The sequence below is a fragment of the Miscanthus floridulus genome, chromosome 8, assembly GCF_019320115.1.
Source record: "Miscanthus floridulus cultivar M001 chromosome 8, ASM1932011v1, whole genome shotgun sequence".
Classification (NCBI taxonomy): Eukaryota; Viridiplantae; Streptophyta; class Magnoliopsida; order Poales; family Poaceae; genus Miscanthus; species Miscanthus floridulus.
The window spans coordinates 221,925,762-221,949,729 of NC_089587.1; the positions used below are offsets into that span (position 1 = coordinate 221,925,762).

General features: G+C 43.8%; 3 protein-coding genes and 1 long non-coding RNA gene across 5 annotated transcripts; 3 read left to right on the forward strand and 1 right to left on the reverse strand.

The window, feature by feature from the left end:
* The first annotated feature begins 79 nt into the window (after positions 1-79).
* Positions 80-8,384, forward strand: LOC136478263 (uncharacterized). 2 transcript variants are annotated; one of them, XM_066476630.1, is made up of 7 exons: positions 80-261; positions 1,449-5,213; positions 5,640-5,759; positions 6,253-6,369; positions 6,584-6,673; positions 7,080-7,187; positions 7,760-8,384. In XM_066476630.1, exons 2-7 carry the CDS (start codon positions 1,530-1,532, stop codon positions 7,805-7,807), a joined length of 4,167 nt encoding a protein of 1,388 aa, XP_066332727.1. In that variant the 5' UTR covers positions 80-261; positions 1,449-1,529; the 3' UTR covers positions 7,808-8,384. The 2 variants fall into 2 exon arrangements, with proteins under 2 accessions (XP_066332727.1, XP_066332726.1); XM_066476629.1 differs by lacking the exon at positions 80-261 and adding an exon at positions 1,027-1,347.
* A 1,325-nt stretch (positions 8,385-9,709) lies between these two features.
* On the reverse strand, positions 9,710-12,829 carry LOC136475083 (translation initiation factor IF3-4, chloroplastic-like). The gene is made up of 10 exons (XM_066472637.1): positions 12,443-12,829; positions 12,308-12,347; positions 12,161-12,220; positions 11,688-11,749; positions 11,508-11,563; positions 11,381-11,414; positions 10,912-10,984; positions 10,738-10,830; positions 10,290-10,575; positions 9,710-10,209 (listed from the first exon to the last, which is right to left on the reverse strand). The coding sequence occupies exons 1-9, from the start codon at positions 12,733-12,735 to the stop codon at positions 10,333-10,335; spliced, it is 954 nt and encodes a 317-aa protein (XP_066328734.1). The 5' UTR covers positions 12,736-12,829; the 3' UTR covers positions 9,710-10,209; positions 10,290-10,332.
* On the forward strand, positions 12,734-14,450 carry LOC136470688 (uncharacterized). Its single transcript, XM_066468442.1, has 2 exons — positions 12,734-12,746; positions 13,222-14,450. The coding sequence occupies exons 1-2, from the start codon at positions 12,734-12,736 to the stop codon at positions 14,448-14,450; spliced, it is 1,242 nt and encodes a 413-aa protein (XP_066324539.1).
* Positions 14,451-17,290: 2,840 nt separating this feature from the next.
* Positions 17,291-17,890, forward strand: LOC136475084 (uncharacterized). The gene is made up of 2 exons (XR_010763089.1): positions 17,291-17,531; positions 17,668-17,890. It is a non-coding gene; the product is annotated as an uncharacterized lncRNA (long non-coding RNA).
* Positions 17,891-23,968: the final 6,078 nt, after the last annotated feature.

The following is a 23,968-nucleotide window of genomic DNA, read 5'->3' on the forward strand; positions in this document are numbered from 1 at the left end:
TTGCATTTATTACTGTTTTGTTTATTACCCCTCCTCTCCTACGCGGAAACAAAAGCTCCTCCCCGTCGCTTTCTCAGGGAACCGGGAGCTCCGTCGTCACAAATTCTCTCCTCGTCTTTCCCACCTCCTCGTGCTCCCAGCCTCCCTCCCTTCCTCCGCAGCGCTTCTCCTCCAGTCTTTCCGGCCGGATCCCTGCCCCCGAAATCGGATTGGGGAGGGCTCGCTGCGTTCGGCGGTTCTCCGGCGCCGAGGTGGTCAGAGGTCAGGATCGCATCGTTTCTCTTTGAATTTTGGTCCCTGGACGGCGGCATTTGTCGCTGCCTTGCCGAATGGTTTCCAGAATCGAAGCTGCTTTTTGTTTCGATTGCTTGTCGGGACGGCTGGAATCGGCGAAAGCTCGCGCAGGATGCTGTGCCGTTTCCCTGGACTAGACGCTTGTCGTGCCCGGCGTCAGAGCTCGAGAACAAAACCGCCATTTTTTTTCTCCACTTCTCCCCCATCGATTTCAAATTCCAATAATATGGGGCGCACCAATTGTTGTTGCTTGCCCTTGGAATCTTCCAACCGCCGAATTCTTTTTTGCCCTGCCTTTATAGAGTTTCTGACTTTGGCATTAGAAAGAACCAGGGAGCAAAACGCTCGAACGCGGCTCTCTCCCTGCGTTGAAAAATTCGGAGAGCCGGAAAGAGAATTTTGCGCCAATTTTCTTTTCCTCTCTTTTTTGGCCATTTTGCTTCGCGGCGACGGCGAGGAGATGAGACGAGGCCCCGCCATCTGCCGCGCTCTGGCTAGCCGTTGGAGTCGCACCAACGGGCACATTCCCTCCTGGCCCAGGAGCGGCTTCAGCGGAGGTAATTATAAAAATAAACAAATAAAAATGTCATCTTTTACCTCGCCCATCCTTTCTACCGCAAAGAAAAGTTGGTTCCTCTCCCTCCCAGCTGCATTAGTTTATGCTCCACTACAGAAGCAGGCAGCCACAAGAGAGACGGTACTTTTAACGGGGACTTGCCTGTAATAATCATCATAATTAAGCCACTAGTTAGTCGACCTCGTCCCTAACCGCGGTGGCCTGGGCGACCGGGCAGCGGGCACCCCTCCTCCACCACCATTTAATTACTTGGCTTGCAGGAGCTGGCCGTGGAGTTCCCGTGAGGTGGAGACCAAGCCATGACTGGCTCGCCCCTACCCGCACCCGAAAGAGACGCTTCGATTCCTATGCATAACTAGGAAAAAGGAGAGGAGGAATTCGAGAAAAATCACCGCCTCTCTTCCTTTCTTCATCGCCCTGCCCTTTCTTTTTCTCCTCTTCACCTACCGAATCCCGTTGCCGGGGTCCTCGATCTGGTTCGCTTGCTGCGTGATTCCGAGCCTCTGAATTGTCTTGTGCCACATGGATTGTGTGTCCTGACATTGGATTGCTGTTCGTGTTGTTGCTGTGTTGGCAGGTCGGGACGGGCGGTAGATTGGTGGTGGCTTCGTGGCGCTATCAATGCGGGTGGATTTGAGCCGGGGCGGTGGGTGCGCGGATGGACGCCTGCGAAATCCGGGCGCCCGGGGCAGTGCTGCTCCGGAAATCTGACCTGCCGGCGGAGAAGAATTACACTAACGGCCATGCTGATGCCGCGGTGAAGCGCAAGGTAGCCGCGATGCCAGCAGCGGCACCTACTACTCCGAGGAGGCACCCGTCGCCGAATGCCGGCGGTCGGGCGTCGTCTCCGACGCCGGCTGGGTCACAGGCGAAGAGGTCCCAGTCCACCGAACGGCGGCCGGCGACTCCGTCGAGGGCGTCTTCCGGCGGCTCGCGGCCGACTACCCCATCCAGAATCTCTGCCCCGGCGTCGCCATCGTCTGCGCCTTCCAGCCCATCCTCCTCATCCTCCAGCTCGTCGACGCCGGTGCGTGATGCCGTTTCTGAAACGCAAAGCGCCCCGAGGAGGTTGTCGGCTGGCCGGGCTCCTGATGGGTTGTGGCCTTCAATGCGGAGTCTGTCTTCTTCTTTCCAGCCCGAATCAAAGGGGAAAAGGATTTCCAGTAGCTCTTCTACAGATCAGGCCAAGACGAGGGATGCAGCACCAGCTGATAGGAAGAGGAGCCCATTGAGAGGGAGAGCTACTCCTGAGCAATCGGAGAATCCACATGTCAAGGTTATTGATCATCATCGCTGGCCTGCTATGATGGGGGGCAAGGTGTCTGCAAGCACAATGTCCAAGAGCATGGATCTCACTGATAAGATCAGTAGGTCTACTCTTCCATCAGTTCCGTCACGTGGGGTTTCACCGAAGCGAACTACAATGTCCTCCGCTGCAAATACCTTGTCAAGAAGTATTGATCTTGCTGATAAAATTGACCGGCTGGTCTCTTCGTCAATGTCATCACAAGGGAGATCACCAAAAAAGTCACCTTCTTCTAATGGTGCAGATGATGTGTCCAGAAAGGTCGGTGTTCGTAAAGATCTCAAACTTTCATCCTTGGCAATTTCATCAAGAAGGGTGTCACCAATAACAACAGCTGCATCAGATGGCACTAGGACCCTATCAGAAAGCATGGATCTTACTGAAAAGGATAACAGTACACTCTCCTCGTCAGTTTCATCACCCAGCATTTCACCAAGTGCATCATTATCAAGTGTGTCTAATGCTGCATCGCAGACTACTACAAAATCATCTGAGAGATTAATTGGACCTGTTTCCAACCTGTCTTCATCGAGAGGACTTTCACCTAGAAGAACAACTTCTGGTGGCATTGCTGCTTTAATGAAAAATGTTGATTTTCAGCCTGGAAAAGATAGGAGACCATCTTCATCAAGAGGGGTTTCGCCAAGAAGGCGATTTGCCTCTGATGGTGTTAATGATATTGTGAAAAATATGGATTTTGCTGAAAAGGATAGCACAGTAGTCAGCCTGTCAATTCCATCTCGAGGGGTTTCTCCAAGGAGAAGACTTGCCTCTGATGGTGTTGATACTATATCAAGGAGCTCGGAGTTTTCTGGAAAGGATAACAGGCCATCCACCTCATCTTCCACATCACGTGGGAATGGGATGTCTCCACGAAGAAGGCTTGCTTCTGATGGCATAAGTGCTGTAACCAAAGGCATGGACTTTGGTGATAACGCTAACAGACCATCAACCTCTTCAGCAGTATCACGAGGGATTTCACCAAGACTTCAATTAGCCTCTGATGGTGTTAGCACTGTATCAAAAGGCACAGGTCTTGCTGATGGACTGGACAGGCCATCAACCTCATATGCAACACCACGAGGTATGTCACCACGATGCAGGGTTGCATCTGATGCTAGCAATGCCACTTCAGAAAGGATCAAGTTCACCGAAAAGGATTCTGGAACTGTGTCCTCTTCAGTTGCACCTAGAGGGGTCTCAACATTAAGACGACTTGCCTCTGATGATGTTGAAACTATATCAAAAAGTATGGATCTCGTTGAGAAAGATACTAGACCTACTACCTCATCAGCTGCATCACGAGGGCTTTCACCAAGAAGGCGACTTTCCTCAGATGGTGTCAATGTGATTCCAAAGAGCATGGATCTTGTTGAAAACAATAACAAACTTGTCACCATGTCAGCTGCAGCACGAGGGGTTTCACCAAGAAGACGGCTCGCCTCAGATGGTGTCAATGTGATATCAAAGAGCATTGATCTTGTTGAAAACAGTAACAAACCCTTAGCCATGTCAGCTGCAGCACGAGGGGCTTCACCAAGAAGACGGCTCTCCTCGGATGGTATAGAATCTATATCAAAGAGCACAAACATTACTGAAAAAGGTATCAGACCTTCAACATCGTCAATGTCATCACGAGGGATGTCACCAAGAAGACGGCTGGCCTCTGATGGTATCAATGCTGTATTGAACACAGAATTTGCTGACAAAAACTGTAGACCATCTTCCTCATCAGCTGCTTTACGAGGGGTTTCTCCCAGAAGCAGGTCTGCCTCTAATACCATATCAACAGGCATGACTTCTGCTGAAAAAGACAGCAGACCGTCCACAGCATCAAGTGCGTCATGTCAGACTCTGAAGAGCAGTAGGCTTGAATCTGATGGTGTTAATACCCTATCAAAAGATGTGGAGATCTCATCGACTGTATCTGGTTGCACTTCAGACAATAGACTTGATGGCACTGGTGCTCTAGTAAAAAGCATAGATGTCACTGAGAAACTTATTGTGTCAACGGATGATGGTGGTGATGGTGACGATCCAGGAAGAATGAATTCTAGTGACATAGTTACTAGTGCAGTCTCATCATCCCTTGCATCTCAAGAGGTATCACCAAGACCTGTTACTGATGACGTTAAGAATGCATCAGAGAATGTTGATGCAACTCAAAAAGGTAACAGAGCATTATCGGTGAAGGTTCCATCTCGAGGAGCTTCTCCAAGAAGGCGACTTGCATCCGATGGTATTGATACTATATCTAAAAGCATGGATTTTGCTGAGAAAGATAAGAAACCCATGACAGTGTCAGTTCCATCACGTGGATTGTCACCAAGAAGAACAGCGAGATCTGACAGTGCTAATATAATATCAAAAAGTATGGATTTTGCTGATAAATGTAATGGACCAATATCTTCAATGGTTCCTTCACGGGTGTTTTCTACAAGAAGAGTACTAGGACCGGATGGTGCTAATGCCATGTCAAGAAGCATGGATCTAACTGATAAAATTAGACAACAAATATCTTCAACTGTGCAATCATCCAGAGCTTCACCAAGGAAAATACCTCCTGCTTATAACAGAATAAAAGGCCCTGAAGTTTTATCAGGTGGTGTTGAGAGCCCTGGTTCTGCTGATGGAAATGAAAGTCAAGAGGAGAATGCCAGTTCAAGTGCAGATGCACCTTCAAATAATTCTGAAAAATCTACACCTCCAAAGCAGCTAGCTAGGAGATCACCTTCGCCATCACGTATTTTAATACGCCCTTCATCACCTTCATCGACACCATCATTTGCCTCTAGGAGATTACCAAGCCCATCAAGGACTAGACCCTCAACACCTGTCTCACCATGTAGTTCTGCCAGATCTGATTCAGCCTCTTCAATTCTTAGCTACATTGGTGATGCTACAAGAGGGAAGAAGAGCCCAGCTCACATGGAAGATGCCCATCAGTTGCGCCTCCTGCATAATAGAAACTTACAATGGCGTTTTACCAATTCTTATGTTGATGAAATGCTGTCAATTCAGAAAATAAATGCTGAGGTAAATTCCATATCCTTACTTCTTCCTGTTAAATTTCTGATAGTATGGTGCTGATTGCTGAACTCCCGTCCATCTTAGATCTAGATTTTACCATAACCTGTTAGGGAGCGGGAGAAAAAAATGCTTTATATATACCCAAGCTCTTTTTTTATTTTTTATTTTCATTCTGTTGTATCCTTGTTCATATATGTGTGTAGTATCAGCCATTTATCTTATATTATACTGAGGAAGTGGAAGAAAATAGCTGTTTATCTTATATCGAGGAAGTTGAAGAAAATGGAATAAATGTATTGTGCAAACCTAAAATCTTATGCTGGGTTACCTCATTCTAAGATACTTTTGTTCTTTATTTCCCTAATTCTAATATGTGGTCAATCCGTAAATACCATGAGTTTATTTCTTACTTTATTTATTCATTTGAAACAGACTATGTTGTACAGTATATGGGATGCTAACTCAAGGATGTGTGACTCTATGGTTATGAAAAGGAGCTATGTACAAAGACTAAGGCAAGAGGTCAAATTGGGAATAGTGTTGAAGGAGCAAGTAAGTTCTGTTGATTTTTTGCATATATAAATACATTGTTTCATGCCAGCTGGCAGAAATAGATCTATTTGATCATCATGATCATGCATGTACTTACTTGGATTTGATGGTTACATTAAGATATTCAAGCTGAATGTAGGATGCAGTTTTATGTTTAAATGATTACTTGAGTACTAATGTTCAAACATATGCATGTTCAATAGTCGCTACAGAGGCACAAGAAGATATTCTTATTTTTATCCAACCTCTTTGATAAATATAAGAGGACAAAAGCATTTTTTTCTTACCATGTTTTTTTTAGTTTAGATATTTTCGTCCCAAAGATGTTGTGATTTGTTTGTGGAGATACCTTCCTTATAAGTGAGCTACCAGCACCTTTTGGAATCCCTATGTGCTAATATGTTCAATAAATCTTCTTGAACCAATTTTCTTGAAAAATGCATGTACTAGTCTGTGTTATCTGTTACTGAACATTGATTGTTGCATCATGTAGATGGATTACCTTGATCACTGGGCAGCGCTGCAAACAGAGTATTCTTCTTCTTTATCCAGCGCAACTGAAGCTCTTAAAGCAAGCACATTGCGTCTTCCAGTTTCAGGAGGAGCTAAGGTATCCAAAATTCTCTTTTTTAAAAAAGATAAAAAATAGATCTAATGTAGTAGTCTTGAAATTAGGGTAAATACTTGGGAACCATGACTCCTGGGAAAATTACAAGTTATTACATGCTAAATAAGTTCTCAACATCTCATTGAGAACTCCTTTTTACTCTTTTAGCAAAAATGCGAAAGTCATGGTTATTCTGTTGTTATGTTCTCTCTTGCAGGCCGATGTACTTACTGTTAAGAATGCTGTCAGCTCAGCAGTTGACATTATGCAAGCAATGGGGTCATCCGTTTGCCATTTGCTATCAAAGGTTAGTTATGAAGGTCCTTATATTTCTATAACTATTGCTGCGTAACAGCTCTACCATCACCCTGGTAGTTTTGATTGTGATTTGTGCTTTGATAGTGTGTAGACTGGTTTATTAACTTTTAATACCTTCAACAGCCACAGCAAAGCCTTCTAGTCCTAAGCAAGTTGGGGTAGGATAGAGTTGAAACCCACCGTGAACCACCAACAAAGAGGGGAAAGAAAGAGAAAAAAAAAGAAATAAATTTATGAGTGAATATTTTTATAACACGCCAATAATAAGGATATTTTTTGGGGATCTAGAGCCTGTTCGTGGTAGTGGCACGCGAACGATGACCTATTTTAGTTATTAGACATTCACAGTTAGGAACAATGACCTTCAGGTCTAACCATTGACTTCTGTTCTGCAGTTACAGGCTTCACACTCTCTGGTTACAGAACTTTCAGCTGTTGCTGCTAAAGAAAGTACCTTACTCAATGAGTACAGAGAATTCTTAGCAACAGCAGCAGCACTACAGGTACAATCTTGGTTTTTTATTTGCTTTGTCGTTTTTATTTCTTTTGTTCTTGTAGACTTATCAAGGATACGGAAAAAAGACATGACATTTAAATTGAGATAAGTGTCTGTGGAGAAAGATTCTGTTATATGGCCACAAATGATTCCATGAGTACATTGGGCTAGAAACGATATCTTTCTGTTTAAAAAGAATAATATTGTGGCTGTGTGTTCCTGACAATATTTTCATCGGGTCACTGGGATCCACTAGAATGAATGTTACCCTATTTCTGGGCATCCTCTGTCTTTTTTGTAGCTAATACTAATATTTGTTGAGCAGATGATTACATCTGTCTACTGTTTCGCTACCATGTACAAAAATATCACAAATGGTTGTTTTTCTTCCATCTGGCTATAACTTGCATGTTAGCTTTTCTGTATGAACAATTCTGAAGCCACAGCCCTACTATAAAACGAGTTACTTCTGAGTTCCATGCGTCAAGCTGCAATCATAATAGATGTTTTGAGTATACAAAAAAGAAACAGCGTGGTTTGATGCTCGGTTTGAATTAATAGCCATCTTCCTCTGAACAGGTCCAAGAGTCCAGCCTAAGGACACAGCTCATACAACAAACAGAGTGAACAGGTTAAGGTCCTGTATTTCTAACTAGGAAGATAGAGGTAAACACCATTCATTAGTTTCAGTGACTGCGGTGCATATGTGTATCTTTGATGTCGTTTTGTTTTTCTTTTTCTCTTCCTTTTTTTTCCCCACTTATTAGCTAGCCCATATTTCTTTACATTTCTACTCCCCCATGTTCTTTTCTGTTCGAACAAGTTACATGGAAGAGAAGGCTAGCAACACGAAATCATGGATTTACTCCATGAACAAAGCTGTCAATGTGGTCTTTTATTGCATCCTCCACCAATGTGCCAAAAACTGAAAGCTTTGTTGTAATTTGTAAATCTTAGTGGTTATGTGTCCTTCAGTGTAATGCCTTTAGATGTGTATCTTTCTTAGATTGCCATCACCTTAGAATTAGAGACTCCAGTGCTGGTCCCAAATCCAAGCAAGGGACGACCAGAAACTTCTAACCGACACTACAGAGTGGATGACAGGTATCCAATACTGACTTCGTTGCTAGCACTTGTAAGTACTGTATGTCCTGTCAAGAGAATACCATGTTTTGTTCTTCTCCACTTACCCTGATGGGAACCATATTCCTTGTCATGCCGTGTTGTTGGCATACAGCAAGTTGTTTTCGCTATTGCTCTCATTTGCATGTGCTATGCTGCTGCACATGCAAGAGTGTAAGCTTTGTGGTCTCCTCCAGTGCATGGGTGAATCGTGGGTCGCATGCACAGCCTGATGTCGATAGCTAAACTGAATATAATTTGGTCCTTAGAGAATGGGACTGGTTTAGGCCTCACGGCATCATGGTGGATTGCATAGGCTGATGGCTAGCTCCTATTAATTTTCTGTCACCCTTTATTAGAATTTAGAGGCGTGGGGCGCATGATGAGATAGCAGCACATCTTCCTACTTTCTTTTATTTCTGCGAGGACGTTTTCATCTTTTGACTTTGGCTGTATAGTTTACTGTATTGATCATACCTTTGGTGCAGTCACCATTCTGTGCGGCTTTTTGTTGCATGTTGTGCCACGGCCGCTTTCTGTAAATTATGATCGGTACTAGGATCAGAGGTTCTAGTAATAGATATGTATCACTGTATTTACCTCACAAAGATGTGTGGTGCATGCACTTGTACCCTCTCCATCTCCCCATGCTATTCTCGCTTCTCGATGAGTCAATGAATTTAAAATTTTATTAAATATATACAAAATACTAATATATGATGTATAATAAATATCATTGGATGAACTTTAATGCTTTTAATATATCTAGTCATATTTTTAAAAAAGTGAATTTAATTGAAATCTAGAATGACATTCTTTTAGAGACGGAGATAACAGTGTAATAGACTAGCATCTTCAGCAACTCCCAAAACCCGTTGCCAGGACCAGTTTTTTCATTGATTAAACAGTCCCCAATACCGATCAGCTTTCTGAATCTGGTAGTTCGCGCCATAATCCATCGCGCGCGAGGTAGTTCGCGCCTTCCATCGTCCTCGCGGCTTTGCTCGCGGCACGCCCTGGTCTGCTGCTTCGCCTCTCGCCGCAGGCCGCGATCTGTTCGCAAAATCGTAGCCGGCTATCCGGGAGGCCGATGTTCTGAAACCTGAACAGTGGATCCTTTGAGCGGCGAGCCCCGAGCTCGGCCTTACCGGCGAGCGGCGAGCCCCGAGCTCGGCCTTTGCCTCTGGCACGGCGAGCGGTGGCAGCAGCAGGGGCAGGAGCACAGGCGGCGGCTTAAAGACGTCGGCGTCCTTGGGCTCACATGAGCAAGTGCAGGTGAAGGGGCGTTGGGCGCAGCAGCAACGGTGTGCTATTGTGCACAACTGCACACTTCCACTGCTAAAATGGTTTACTCGAGCACTGAATCAGTAGGAGAAAATGTTGCTGGATGGAGAACATCGGTTCAAGTGGTAAAAGAAACATCACTTCTTTACACAGAAAACTCTTCTAGAACACATTGGTAATGCTAGGCTCTTACAGGCGAAGGTCTAAAACTCGCAATAACATGTGTACTTGTCAGATAGATACATTTTAGCTTTCTTCTCTACAAGAACCAAAAAAAAAAAGATTTGAAATGAGGCAAAAAAAAAAAGGTGCCAAGTCCACCGTGCTGGACGATACCAGAAAAATGTCTGTCCTATCAATTACTTTATTATTGGTATCAGATCCAGCCTTTCTGTCTCAATCCATTTGTGCAAGGGTGGTGATTTCTAGTTGCCAGGTATCATCCTTCGATGCTGAGATGTTGGAGACTTGGAGGACACCATCAAGCCTTATTTGTCAGACGCCTTGGCGCCTAACAGATAGCTTGTGCAGATGAAGTTTAATAGGTAATAATTGTTGTACAAAAGCACCAGGGCTTGTATTTACGAGAACTGCAATTCTACAGCAACTGTACCTGCGTAATACTGGAAAGTACATATATACTCAGTAAACAAGAAACAAGGGATATGGAGTAAAGATAGTACTGTCTTCGAGTGTATGATACCTTGTTTCGATCTGAGCAAGCACCTTGGCCTTTACAGCTCAAATTAAACATTTGCAGAGACTTCTGCCTCAGGCTCCATACTTTCCTCCAGCAGTCCTGTCAGAGGTTCATCACTGTCTGATTGGTCTTTCTCTTCTGGTTCCTCACTGTCCGATTGGTCTTTCTCTTCTTTTGCAGTACCCTTTTTGTTCAATTCATCCTGTTCTTTCTGGATAGCTATCTTATTGGGAACAAGAACCAAATATATATTCCTCTCCGCGAAATTTTTACTTTCTTCTGTCGCTAGCTGAAGTATGACAACAAAACTTAAAGCTTGCAAAAGATGATTCTAACAACAGGGAAAATAGGTATGATAGCCAAATATTGCAAACAAAGACATTTGCACTGAAGATGAATTGATTGCAAAATGAAAACCTAACAGTCTAACACAGATTTAGGACCAAATTACCTCACCAACATCATTTTGGAATCTTCTAAGGATTTCGATAGCTTCCTTTTTATACAAGTTTTCACGTCCTTTCAAGTTCACAATTATCTTAACCTGAAAAAGGCAGTCTCAAACAATAAGTTATACTACAAAATACACGCAGTCACGTGCTTGTACAAACAGCATTCTCATCACCTTGTCGCCAGCTTTAAGAAACTTTTTTGCAGCTTTAAGCCTCACGCTGTAATCATGGATGTCAATGTTGTATCTGGCAGGCAAATACACACAGAATTCAACACCAACTTATTAAGTTATAAAGAGCTAAACACACATGTCTGTTGTAATTTAGGAGCCTTATGATGCCACAAACAAATCAATAATTTATTACACAATTACCAGAAATAGATCATGACAATACCAATCAATCTATCTATGATTTTTTGCATTTCCAATATGGCAAATAGCTCAAAACAGGTCGAGCCATGTCTGCCTCAAAAGTTTTCTTATCTCTTACATGTTAGAAGTTACATAGCTATGCAAGGTGGAAGCAAAATAAGACTTATCCTACTGGTCTAATAAAAAATTTCCAGAAAATGCAGCAATTTAGACGTAAGGGTCAATAATCGATGGAACTGAAATAAAAGTCAATTGAGATTATTCATACCCCATTTTCAACTCCTTCAAGCCCATGCGTTTTGCTGCAAGGAATAAACACAAATAAACATCAAACTCAATGCCTTTGAATCTTTATCAACAAAGGCGGCAGAAAAAGAAAGGTTCAATAAGCATACCGACAGATCTTTTCTGCTGAATCTTTTTCTTCTTCTGTTGTTCATACCTATGTTTTCTGTACAAAACCAACAAATATGCATTCATATGATCCTAACATGAAGAAGTCTGAATCAGATAAACCATGTGACTATACAATTTTTTTCTGAAAGCATTTAAACTCTAGGTTGGTGTGAACATACTTGTAATCTCTCTCCTCAAAGAGTCGAAGTACTGGGGGATCTCCATCCAATGATAATATTGCCTAAATTTAGAAAATATCAGCAATCCTAATTGGTGTACATTACTACTGCACTGATAACAAGTGTCATCTGATGAATATCTGGTTTAAGGTAAGCATATGTCCTGTTTATGAAGGTAGTTTGCAAAGCTAGTTCATGCACCTGCAGAGATTGCACAGAGCAAGGAATGAAAATCAATCATGTACACTTTGTTGAATCAGTAGCGGTGTTAGGGCCAGAGTTTTTAGCCATTGCACGACAACTCATGACTGCTACAGTCATCATTGCATTACCAAAGTATTTGTTTTCCTATTTCAGAACTTGGAAGCCCAGGTGGACTACTCTATTATTCAAATCTGGTAGTGAACAGTTCTCAGTTACTCTCTGTACAGCATTATGCTGAAGTGTATGCTTTTGGAGGAAAAGAAGTGTACCAGTATAAGATCATTATCGTCAGCAATTTGAACTGCCTCGCTTACAGATACTACACCAACCTATAGGAAAATAAAGGAGTGGAATGGCCAGATGAACAGATAATGGTCGAAAATGAGCGAAGCAGCATAATTAGAGACGAGTATTACCATTCGTTTCTGTTCATCCAAGAGCCTTACAGTTGATGACCTAACAAAGAGAAGCACCACGCAACGTGAAGCAGCAGGTATTATAGATTTGCAGCGACGGCTCCATAAAAAAAATCTAAGGCACGCGAGACGTACTCGATGCGTTCAATGTCAAGGGCGGGGTCGTAGTCGGGGTCGGGCCCGCGGTCCCTCCTCCCCCAGCCCCCGCCGCCTCCGAGGCCCTCATCCTCCTCCTCCTCCTCCTCGCTCTCGTACGAGGGAGAGTACCGCGCGACCACCACGAGCCTCGCCGGCGGCGCCCGCGCCCACGGCCTCGCCGGGAACCGCGCCGACGAGGAGGGGCCCGCGGCGTGGAAGACGGCGCCGGGACGGCAAGGCACGCGGGACACTGCCGGCGCGAGGGCGAAGCCTGCCGCGACGCCGACCATGGCCGGCAGTGGTCGGGCGCGGGCTCGGGCACGGCGGCCGGCCTTATCTGGTTCGGGGGTTTTGCCGCGGGAAGCCAAAGAAACGAGTGGAGTGGAGTGGAGAGGATGACCCTGGTGGGGGTTTGGCCGTTTGGGTGACGTGACGTGGGAAATGGGGGTGTGGGCCTTGGTGTTATGGGCCTGGGTGGTGAATCCATTTTGTTGGGCGGAATCTGAGCCTGAGGATAAGTTCACTTACGTTTTGGGCCAGCAAGGATTTCGTCTCAGCTTCGAATTCCATCAGTACCGGACTTTATATTGAGCTGTGCCTTCAGGAGTCAGGACACAATAATCCAATCACGATTTTCTCAAAAAAAAAAAAAAAATTCGAATCACGAGGTTCGACTGGATTTTCCGGCTCGAGATTTGTGACGTCGAATCTCCTCTGAAGTGCTAAAGACGGTAAAAGACAGTGTTTTCATCTTAATTCTGTGCTGGGCGAACCAGATCCAGAATGTCGCTTGCCGGGGCATCAGAAGCGACCATCGGCTCAATGTTCCTTAACTGCCTGCAGCAGCAGCAGCAAACGCCGCCGCCACCGCCTCCCGCCACCTACACCAACTGTCTCTGCTGGTGCGGGCACGGTGGCCGTGGCATCCTCCCCTTGGGCGTCAATGAACGAAGACTCGCTTCGTCTGATAGCTTGGCGCGTGCTGGCCGGCGACTTGCTGGACTACGTCCACTTCCGCGCGGTCTGCGCCCACTGGCGGTCGAGCACCGTCTGCCCGCGCGGCCACGGCGTCACCGACCCGCGCTTCCACCCGCGCCGCTGGATGATGCTGCCGGAGGGCCACGGCCTGTACCCCGCCCACTGCAAGCTCCACGGCTACATCCGCTTCTTCCACCTCGACACGGGGAGGTTCGCGCGCGCCAAGCTCCCGGTGTTTCAGGACCACTGCGTCCTCAACTCGGTCGACGGCCTCCTGGTCATGCACCGGGACCAGGACACAGCCATCCGCCTCCTCCATCCTTTAACCGGCGACGTCGTCGACCTGCCGCCGCTCGTGACCCTCATGCCGCATATCTTTAACCAAGACCTGCCCGGGGCTTCGCACCCGACGCATCGCTTCGTCTACCTCAGAGGAGTCTGCGCTTCGTTCAGTGTCAGTGCCGCTGGAGTCGTCACTGTCATGCTCGCACTTCATCGGATGAGCTCTGTAGCCTTTGCTACCACCCTGGATCAGCAATGGCACATTTCAACCTGGACATTACGGTGTGATAGACCCTTGTCGTTCCAAGGCAAACTATACATGGTGCGATTGAGTTTTATACCTGAAGAGAACTCGGATATATTCCAAGTTGATCCTCCACAGGAGGACGGGGACCATGTCGCAGGCTTAGGTTCTTCATTGCCAGAACCCAAGTTGATCGCCACAATTCCAAGTGACAAGCTTGCCAAACCAATCTTCCTAGTAGAATGCAACTCGCAGATCCTTGTGGGTGGCTACACTGATAGATCGCTTTCTCATATGGTGGTTCATAGACTTGCAGATCTTAAATTGAAAAAGCTGATTCCGCTAAGAAGCATTGGAGATAAGGCACTGTTCATTAACGATAGGTGTCTATCTGTTTCCTCTAACGGGGCATTGCCTACTGTTGTCAGCGACACCATTGTTCTGCCCAGCATGAAAGATGGGTCACTTGTTCAGTACCACCTTAATACTAACACTTGGTAACGGTCTATGGACGGTTGCATCCTAAGTGGACCGGTATTTGGCCCCTGTAGCCTTATCTATCATATCTACACCTGTTGCCGGCGTGAATTTTGGTAAGGGGATGAGTATCTCTCTCTGTTTTTTTTTTCATCTTTGTATTGTTTGTCTTTTGTTACAAGCTAGGCAATTCTCTGTTTCAGGAACAAAGGACAACTATACACGTGAAAAAAGCGTGCAAGTGGAGAGCGAAGGGAAAGTGGAAATGACGCCTTGGGGCATAGTATGCCTTGCTTAAATTTTTAAAGTTTGATTATTTTACTCTTTTGATGTGCTGGTGGTCTTAACACATTTGCTGCTAATCTACTTACGACAGTCCCAACACTAGAAACTACTATACCTATTAATTTTCACAGGCACTACATATAGAAACCATGGTTCAATAGATAGTTTCTACATAATATTTTTTTATCCAATCACATGCATTCTCTCTCCATTCTCTACCAATCACATCGCTTCATGTCTTGGTTCTCGTGTAGACATGGTTCTTAGACCTGGTTTCTATGATTTTTGTTCTCTCTCTTTAATAGCTACCTTGCCACATCAACAAAATGCTTAGGTGGCAGTATAATTAATTTCCATAGAAACTATGATGGTTTCTGCATTGAGAGTGCCCTTATTATTCATGCTTAGGCTCTGTTCGCTTCTCTTATAATCCGTATTTTTCAGCTAAAACAGTGTTTTTCTCTCACAACAAATCGATCAGAAAAGTGTTTCGGCTTGTTTTTTCAGCGAAGCGAACGGGGCCTTAGTTCTATTAACTGCCACCCACTTTTGTTCTTTGTATGTTGCTGGTACATTGACGTTGTTCTTGATGTCAAACCAACAAAGCTTTTTCATTATCACTATTTTTGTTAGATTTTAGGTCGCTAGTTAGGATGAGTTCGGTTGGTGTTAGGAGGTGGAATGGTGCCATCCTTCCTACTTCCTCTGTCCTAAAAAAAAAGACACTATGAGATGTATGTTGGTCAAACATTCTTAAGTTTGACTAGCTTTAAAAAAATATTAGCAACATTTGTATCACTAAATAAATTTATTATAAGAATATATTTAATGATTCATCTAATGATATTAATTATGCATTACAAATATTAATATTCTTCTATATATAATTGGTCAAAGTTAAAAAAAATTGATTTCTCGAAAAGCGATAATGTCATTCTTTACGGGACGGAGGGAACAATTTCTATATTTGGTCTATAGATATAGGAAATGGGGCCATATCCTCTAGTGCGAATATTCCTCTAAGATGTTGGACCATCTCGCTCTAAAAAATGGCCGCACTCTCACTCACTTAGACGGTGTGAGTGTCGTCTCCCTCTCATGCACGCACGCTCAGTTGGGACAAGTGGAGAGTCAACGTTACCGGGGACAAGTGAATCTAGTGTTGCTAGAGATGTGCCAGCATGGTCGAGGGCGGCAAAGTCATGGCGTGGGCGGGGTTGTGCGACTGGATCGCAGTGGGTGTGGAGGGGCGGCAGCGCATCGAGATGAAGGGATGTTGTGAGCGGACACAACGAGACCCAGTGAGGAGGAGCTAGTGCGGGGTGGGGGTGACCAGAGAGCAGCGTCGCAGCTCGCAGGGCCATGGACGAAGATGGCAAGAGAGGCGCTCGCGTAGGGCAGAGCTGCGAGCAAAGGTGGCTAGAGAGGCACCAGCGTGGATGGGCGAGAGAGGAGCAACACGGAGATAGAGAGAAGTAGGTGGAGATGGAGAGAATGTATGGTGGGGGAAGAAGATATGGATGTTTGAGTGTTAGGTGGGCTCCATGTGACAGTGGCTAGCGGAGCTGTCATCCTATTTGTCACCGTTCTTGCAACCAAATAAAAAAATAAACAGTCCCTCCAACCAAATATAATCTTGGAACTGTTTTATTTGTAAAATCTAGGATGGAGTAATGCCATCATCCCTTGGGCTCAGTACGCGAAGCAAAATTTAAGTTGCCTTAAGTGCCACTCGGATGAAATGTCTATTTAAAAATGTCTTGGTTCGTAGTGTCACTTGAAGAATGTATTTCCAGTACTATGTAATAATACATACATTGCCACGGAGGATGAGCAAAATGTGCTAAACACCCGGTATAACACATTCTCTAAATTTCATGGTGGATGATGCAGTAATTCAGAAAAATCTTGGAGAATACGAAAATACACCATTCATCTCGCCAACACTGGTACTGATATAATACTAATAAAAGGGAAAGTATGGAGATATAAAGCTCTAAATAAACCTGTATTGGATTGGTCAACAAGAATGTGAACTGCTCTTGGCGCTGGATGTGGTTTGAGATAACTTCGTGAGCACTGCGATCCCAATATCATGCAGTCATGCTCATGCACCGTGATGGCAGGGATGCCAGTGTCCATGTCCTTCCTGCTTGACGCCTCAGCGCTGTTAGTATTTAATCTTGTCATTAGAGCATTGCATGTTTACATTGTTAGTTGCACGTAGAAAATAAGTGTCGGTGGCTCATGGCTAAGATGTTGACATGCTGTGTGATGCAGGTGTTGCCGTGTGAAGCGGTGCTGCATGTGAATTGCTACGAAAAGCAGGTGGATTGTAGGCAGAGAAAGATCAAGAAAGCCCAGTGAATCGGTCAGGCGTGATGCATGGAAGGAGTGGCCTAAATCGGTCAAGCATGGATGGATGCATGCACGAGATGTGCTGCTAGGCCATTAGTGGCCGGTGAAGAGGTCAGAGGCTTGCATGGCGTGAGTTACGGCTAAGTAGAATTGCCCGGTTGTTATCCTTTGCATGTAGGTAGTTGTTAAGTCTATAAACGATGAATGGAAAACGACGGGAGTTGTCTGGCTTGCGTCAACAAAATTATCTCTATTTTATCGTTTATGTGTGTGTTCACCCATGAGAGAGTAGGCGAGTGTTTATGATAAACACTTGCGGAGTGAGGGAGAGATTCCCACCATTAGTGAGTGAGTGATTTCCAACAATTAGCATCGGAGTCAGGTTGTCCCTGAGAAGGTTTCCGTGGCTTTAAGTGATGATGAGCCAGCTCTCCTGTGAATGGAGATGCCAAGATTAGGGGGGTAATTGTTAGTATTTAATTTTATCATTAAAGCATTGCATGTTTACATTGTTAGTTGCACGTAGAAAATAAGTGTCAGTGGCTCATGGCCAAGATGTTGACGTGCCGTGTGATGCGGGTGTTGCCGTGTGAAGCAGTGCTGCATGTGAATTGCTACGAGAAGCAAGTGGATTGCAGGCTGAGAAAGGTTAAGAAAAGCCGAGTGAATCGGTCAGGCGTGATGCATGAAAGGAGTGACCTGAATCGGTCAAACATGGATGGATGCATGCACGAGATGTGCTGCTAGGCTGGAATTGACCGGTTGTTATCCTTTGCATGCACGTTGTTGTTAAGTCTATAAATAAATGGAAAACCATAGGAGTTGTGTGGCCTGCGTCAACAAAATTGTCTCTATTTTATTGTTCCTGTGTGTGTTCATCTACGAGAGAGTAGACGAGTGTTTATGATAAACACTTGCAGAGTGAGAGAGATTCCCACCACTAGTGAGTGAGTGATTTCCAACAAGCGCGACGGCGGCGTTACTGCCTTATTGGCGACTGGCGAAGCAAACCCTGTCGTGCCCCCTGCTCGTCGAACATGTACAGCGTGCGCACGGCGGCGTCCGGGTGAGCCTGAACAGTTAGGCCAGCCCTAGCGCACCATTGTTCGTATGTGATCATAGATTATAAACTAGAATAATTTTTTTTTCTCATACTAAACTTGTCCGTAGTAAATAATCTAGGATCGTTTACGACGAAACACACACGCTGAGGCTTCCATGTCTTCGCAGAGTCTGACGGAGACACCGGTGGTTTCACCTGACACAACTGCAAAGCACACAGTGAAGTACACGTTGTGAGGCAAATAGTAGATGCCCCAAAACAGGTTCGTGAGGGACCATCGCCATGTTCTTAGTAGCGGTATTTTTCAGCGACAAAACAATATTTTTCTCTCATAATAATTTAACATAAACAATAACATAAACCAAATTTCAGTGAAACAAACAGGATGTTGCAACTTGCAAGGGAGAGAGTGGGAAAGGGGAGAAGAGAGGAAAGAGAACATTGAAAGCGACATGCATATTACAGGAAAAAAACAAGCCTGTTTGGTTGGTAAACACCACGCGTAGTCTTCGGTAAACTGTGGCTGTCACATAAAGTGCGGCGAACAAAATCGAAGCCACACTTGTGGTAAGATTTGGCACGAAAATGAGTCTATAATATATGAGACACGGTGCTAAAAAAGTGTGGTGTGCTACAGCTACGACAGTGAACCAAACAGCTGCTGAAAAAACTGTAACATGCCGAATCTTTTTCGTGACACGTTTTGGTCACCAACCAAGTATCTTGCAATATGAGTCTTGTGTCTTTATCCCGTTGATGCATGCGTGGATCTCAACATTTTACTGAAGCTAACAGGTATGTGTGCGAGGGTTGAGCGTGCCCTTCAGCGCTCGTCCAGAACTTAAATTCAATGCCGAGGACATTCCGGTCTAGCGTTCGGAATAGTATATTCAAGTACCGGTAAATACAGGTGTACCGTTCCATATTTATACTATATGTTATGACTTTTTCTAATCTAAGATGTACAATAAAAGATGTACCAAAAGAACAAAAATAAGATAAGCAGGATATCATAATACTATACTGAAAACAGATGGAGTAACAAAAGCTATAAATCTAAAAAAAATCAAAACATATTATAATTTATAACGGATGGACTAGCATAGAAGGCTGACTCGTTCATTCTAGGACAAATTTTCAATCTAGAAATCTACTCTTTTAAAGACGGAGGAAGTATCATTAGATAGAACGTTGAATTTATTTTCATAGAAAATTTATTTGGATGTATAAATATTGCTAAGATTTTTATAGTAAATATATTTGACCAGCATGAATAATACTTGAAAAGGACAAAAAGAGTATGCTGGACTGAGACATTCCTGCCATTCCGGGCGATAAGGAATGGAATTTATAACTTTACATCATCACCCCCCGGGCTGCCGGGCGTAGGCGACCCCGTGCGGTCGTGCACGGTGCACTCGTGCCACTCTCGTCGCCCGCGATGGCGCAACAGATCCTGGCCACTGGCCAGGCTGGTGTTGCCCAGCGGCTAGCGCCTTGGCGTGCCGTGTTGCCGTGCGAGATGGCGGCGTACTGGAAGGGTGGAACGCCGTGTAAAATGGTGCCCCGGTACGGGCACTTCGTAGGCCAGCTGCATGCATCCGGCGTTGATGAGGTGGTGGACGACTGGACGGTCTGCTCCAGCCTCCACACTGCAGACGCCGACGGCCGACAAGGCCGCACAGGTAAGATTTTTTTTAATGCGAAAGAAGCATACAGTAGTATATGTTATAAGAAAGCACATATCAAAATGGTCCCGTTCGCTGGTCTGAAACTTGGCTGAAACTGGCTGAAAAACACTGTTCCGGTTGAATTGTTGTGAGAGAAAAACACTGTTCCGGCTGAAAAAAGAAGCCGAACAAGTCATTTTTAAGACAAGCGAACGGATTCTGATAGGATAGGTTTAGTCTTTCTTTGGAATAATTTTTTTCGGATTTTAGAAGGGATTAAAACGAATCGGATATGGACGATATTACATTTGTTTTCATATTTCTGTCCAGATTTGGATTCGAATGCGGATAGTGTCAACCATGCCGGATATGATACAATTGGATATTGACATCATAAATATGCGATTTGAATATTCGGATACGGATACGGTATCGGATGTTGAATATCCGTACTCGAATATGGACAAATTTGAACCCCTCTAAATAAATTCAGTCTCGAATATGGTTGAAAAAACGTACCGTTTTCATCCTGAGATGTTAGAGATTTAGGGCCCATTCGGCTAGCATTATCAGGTGTTGTGGCTGGCTGCAGCTAGCACAGTTTATAGTATTTTTACAGTAACACGTGAGAGATGCAACAACTAGCGGCAGCAGCTACGGCTAAAAAACACCACGGGAACTGGCCCTTAAAGATATGGTCGAGCTTGAAATGAGGGGGGAAATTATTATTCAATCGATTGGCATTTGTAAACATACTTATTCCTGGTTACAAAATAAAATGACATTTGGGTTGTAGACCTGGTTTTATCATTTATGTTTGTTATGTTTTACTCAAATAACGCATTTCTAGGATAAGTGCTGTTTTTATTAAAATACTATTTTATTAATAAATAATTGTAGATCTAGATGCTACTTTAATGAAATTGTGAAACTAGTAGCATGTTGGCAGAGCAGCTGCCGACCAATCCCAAGTCGCGTATCGGCTCTCCAATTGACGATAGGCTTACCTGGTAGCCGACTACGTGTTCAAACAAGGTTTAATTTAGCTTACTAGATTAATTAATAGGGTTGGAACCTAAGGTGCAAAGCATTTTTACGGTAAAGATAGCAACCACTTATCAAAATCTCAGTTGCAAAACTAGATAGATATCTTGCATACTTTTGATAACTAGGTTGTAAAGACCACTAATTCTAAGTTGCCTAATTCTCTCATGAGCAACGCGGTCCCTTCAATAAGTACAAAAGAAATGCTAGTAGAATTGCTAACCAAAAAAGCTAAGAATGACCATTTTGAGATGGAATGGTGTAATGTAGTTATTGGGTTCAACAGTAGTTAGTGGCTCTTTTAATTGTTCGGTCTTAGTGTAATATTATTATATTAAAGAACTGTTATATAAGTATTAGACTTAAGACGGAGAGAATGTTGAATTAGTCAAGGTCAAGAGACCGAATCTAAGCCCACTCACGCACCTTATTTAGAGCCTGTTTGGATCCACTCCAGCTAAAGTTTAGCTAGCTAATTGGTACTAAACTTTAGCTAGGGGTGTTTGGATCGACCAACTAATTCTTTTTTGTGAACATATCCACCAGCTAATTCAATACATTGGACCATGCTACCCCTCGTTAATGCCATGTGTTTTAACAAGAATTGACACATCTTCTCTTTCCTCTCCACTACGCTGATGATAACCCCTATCCTCATCGCTGGCGGTGGCCACGCCCACCACTGTTGGCATTTCTTAGCGTAATCACCAAGTGAGGAGGTTTTAAGTCCATCCCTGACAACGGCGCCAGAAATGCTTGTTAGCATTTCTTAGCGCAAATCGCCAAGTGTGGATGTTTTAAGTCCATCCTCGGCAACGGCACCAGAAATGTCTGTTGGTATTTCTTAGCACCATCACTAAAATTGAGTTAACCTTAGCGACGTCGCCAAGAAACACCAACAACGATAGTTCTTAACGATTATAGAAAATATCCACAAACGCACGGATCTATCGTTGTAGCATTTCACCCGGAAGTATTTAGGGTATCGTTATTTATATTTTTCTCAAATGAGGGCAAGGTATAAGAGTCTAGCATAGATATAAACATGATTACATACTTGCATAGTGGATGTTGACGGTAGTTAACAACCATTATAAACCATCAATAAAACATGTATAAGGACATAAATGTGATCACCAACAAAGGTCTAGGGGTATAAACTAACAAATTCTATGAGTTTTAATGAATCTGTGATTTCTACAGGGTTTATCCAGAAAACTGTCAAGGTGAACCTACATGTCAGATTTAATTGCGTTTATCCGCTGCGAAATGGATACCAGAAGGTTCCAGGGGACTCCAGAGGACAGCACACCGAAGTGGGAGGCGAGACGCCGCCTGGCCCCACCTGCAGGCCGCTCGGCCCCTGGGCCCACCTGTCAGCCTCTGCATCGCAATGTCGGTTCTCCACCGCCTCCTAGGTTGCATCTATGTTGTTCTTTAAGTTGGTTTGATCCAAGGGCTCATGTTGGACGCTTTAGGCTATATATACCAGCCCCTAGCACCCCCTTGAGGCAATAAGTCATTTTGAGAAGATAGAAACCCTAATCATCCTCAGAGCACCAACAATTCTAGGGCATAGCTAGTTAGGTTATGTCTAGAGGGAGGCAAGAAGGCTTTGCTTGGATTCCTGATCGTGTCAAGAGGATGGTTTGGTATAATCTTTGTACCCCCTCTCTTTTGTATCTCCATTATTTCTATATGCTTGCTACAATTGTTATGGCATTATTAGTATTCATCTCATTTATGTTCTATAATGTTCATCGTCTACTTTGATTATATACTTGGTATAGCTAGTTTATCATCATGTTCATGCATAAGTTCGTATAGAGCTCACCCTAAGGTACTGTGGGTAGGTGGTCGACATTGTGTAAGCGTGGTGCTTATACATTGTTTACCTATGGATACACTCTATATTCTGGGTCATGTGGTAGATCACGGACGTGACACTCTCATTGAGTCCTTTGTAGTCCACTCCCCAATATAGGTAGCATGTAAGATCTAGTTACGAAGGGAGACAAGCTTTGTTCTTAATCTCCCTGAGTAATATCCCTTATGTGTAGATATGAAGATGATCTTAGCAATGACTACTAGGTGTAATTGCACTAATCAATATATGTTTTGACTTGTAATTAAGAATAATATAGAAATTATTCCTTTAATATTCTACCTGACCATGCTAATGCCATAGAAAGGAGTACTCTGAGTGATTTATCATTATCATTGATCAATACTTATTATATATATATTTTATCCTATGACTTACCCCTGTTATGAGTAGAACATTGGTTATAGTTTACTTCTCCATCAATAGTATAAGTCATTAATACATGTCCATGCTAGACCTTCACTGTGGTAAAAATATAAATAACGATACCTGAAATACTCTTAGGTAATGTGCTACAATGGTATATTATCTGTACGCTTGCAGATTTTTTTGTTTATATATTCTTTCTAGTCACATGCAATATTAAATTACTTCTTAGTGTCATTTTAGAAGTGGCACTAGGTAGTACCAACAAGCATTTCTGGCACCATCACTAGGGATGACAACTTAGTAAAAGTGATGCTAAGAAATGTCAATAACATAGGGTGACTACCTAAACAAGTGACACGTTAATAAATACCAACAAGCATTTTTAGCGCCATTGTCGGAGAAGGTAGCTAGGCAAAGGAAGTATTGATAAACTTATATTTATTGATGTGATCGAAATAACAATTGACCTCTACTGAAATAGGCTTACCCTTGTTTTGTCTACTTGTGTATCTTATGCAGGGTAATGTATGACCGGTTTTGACCTTCCGACAAACTATGTTGACGATCCTGAAGCATTACTTAAGAGGACTAAGGCTAAACTCAAGAAAGTTTTAGCTTTAGAGTCAGAAGACAACCAGATAAGGCGAAGCTTAACACCAAAATTTGAAGACATGGCTGACAAGACTCTTCGTGAATTCTCTGCTTTAACTACCGCCAACATCCATACTAGACCAACAGCCAACATTGGAGACAATGGATTTGAACTCAAGCCAGCTCTCATTAACATGGTGCAAGCCAGCCAGTTTTGCGGAAAGGCAGATGAAGATGCGAGTGCACATCTTCAACACTTTTTAGAAATCTATAGCAC

Coding starts and splice junctions, on each gene's coding strand:
- LOC136475083 (XM_066472637.1), bottom strand. CDS start 12,735: ATGGTCGGCGTCGCGGCAGGCTTCGCCCTCGCGCCGGCAGTGTCCCGC. Junction 11,564..11,687: donor TTTGAGGAGAGAGATTACAA/GTATGTTCACAC, acceptor GGTTTTGTACAG/AAAACATAGGTATGAACAAC. Junction 10,985..11,380: donor TTGAAGGAGTTGAAAATGGG/GTATGAATAATC, acceptor TTTGCCTGCCAG/ATACAACATTGACATCCATG.
- LOC136478263 (XM_066476630.1), top strand. CDS start 1,530: ATGGACGCCTGCGAAATCCGGGCGCCCGGGGCAGTGCTGCTCCGGAAA. Junction 5,214..5,639: donor TTCAGAAAATAAATGCTGAG/GTAAATTCCATA, acceptor CATTTGAAACAG/ACTATGTTGTACAGTATATG. Junction 7,188..7,759: donor CAACAGCAGCAGCACTACAG/GTACAATCTTGG, acceptor TCCTCTGAACAG/GTCCAAGAGTCCAGCCTAAG.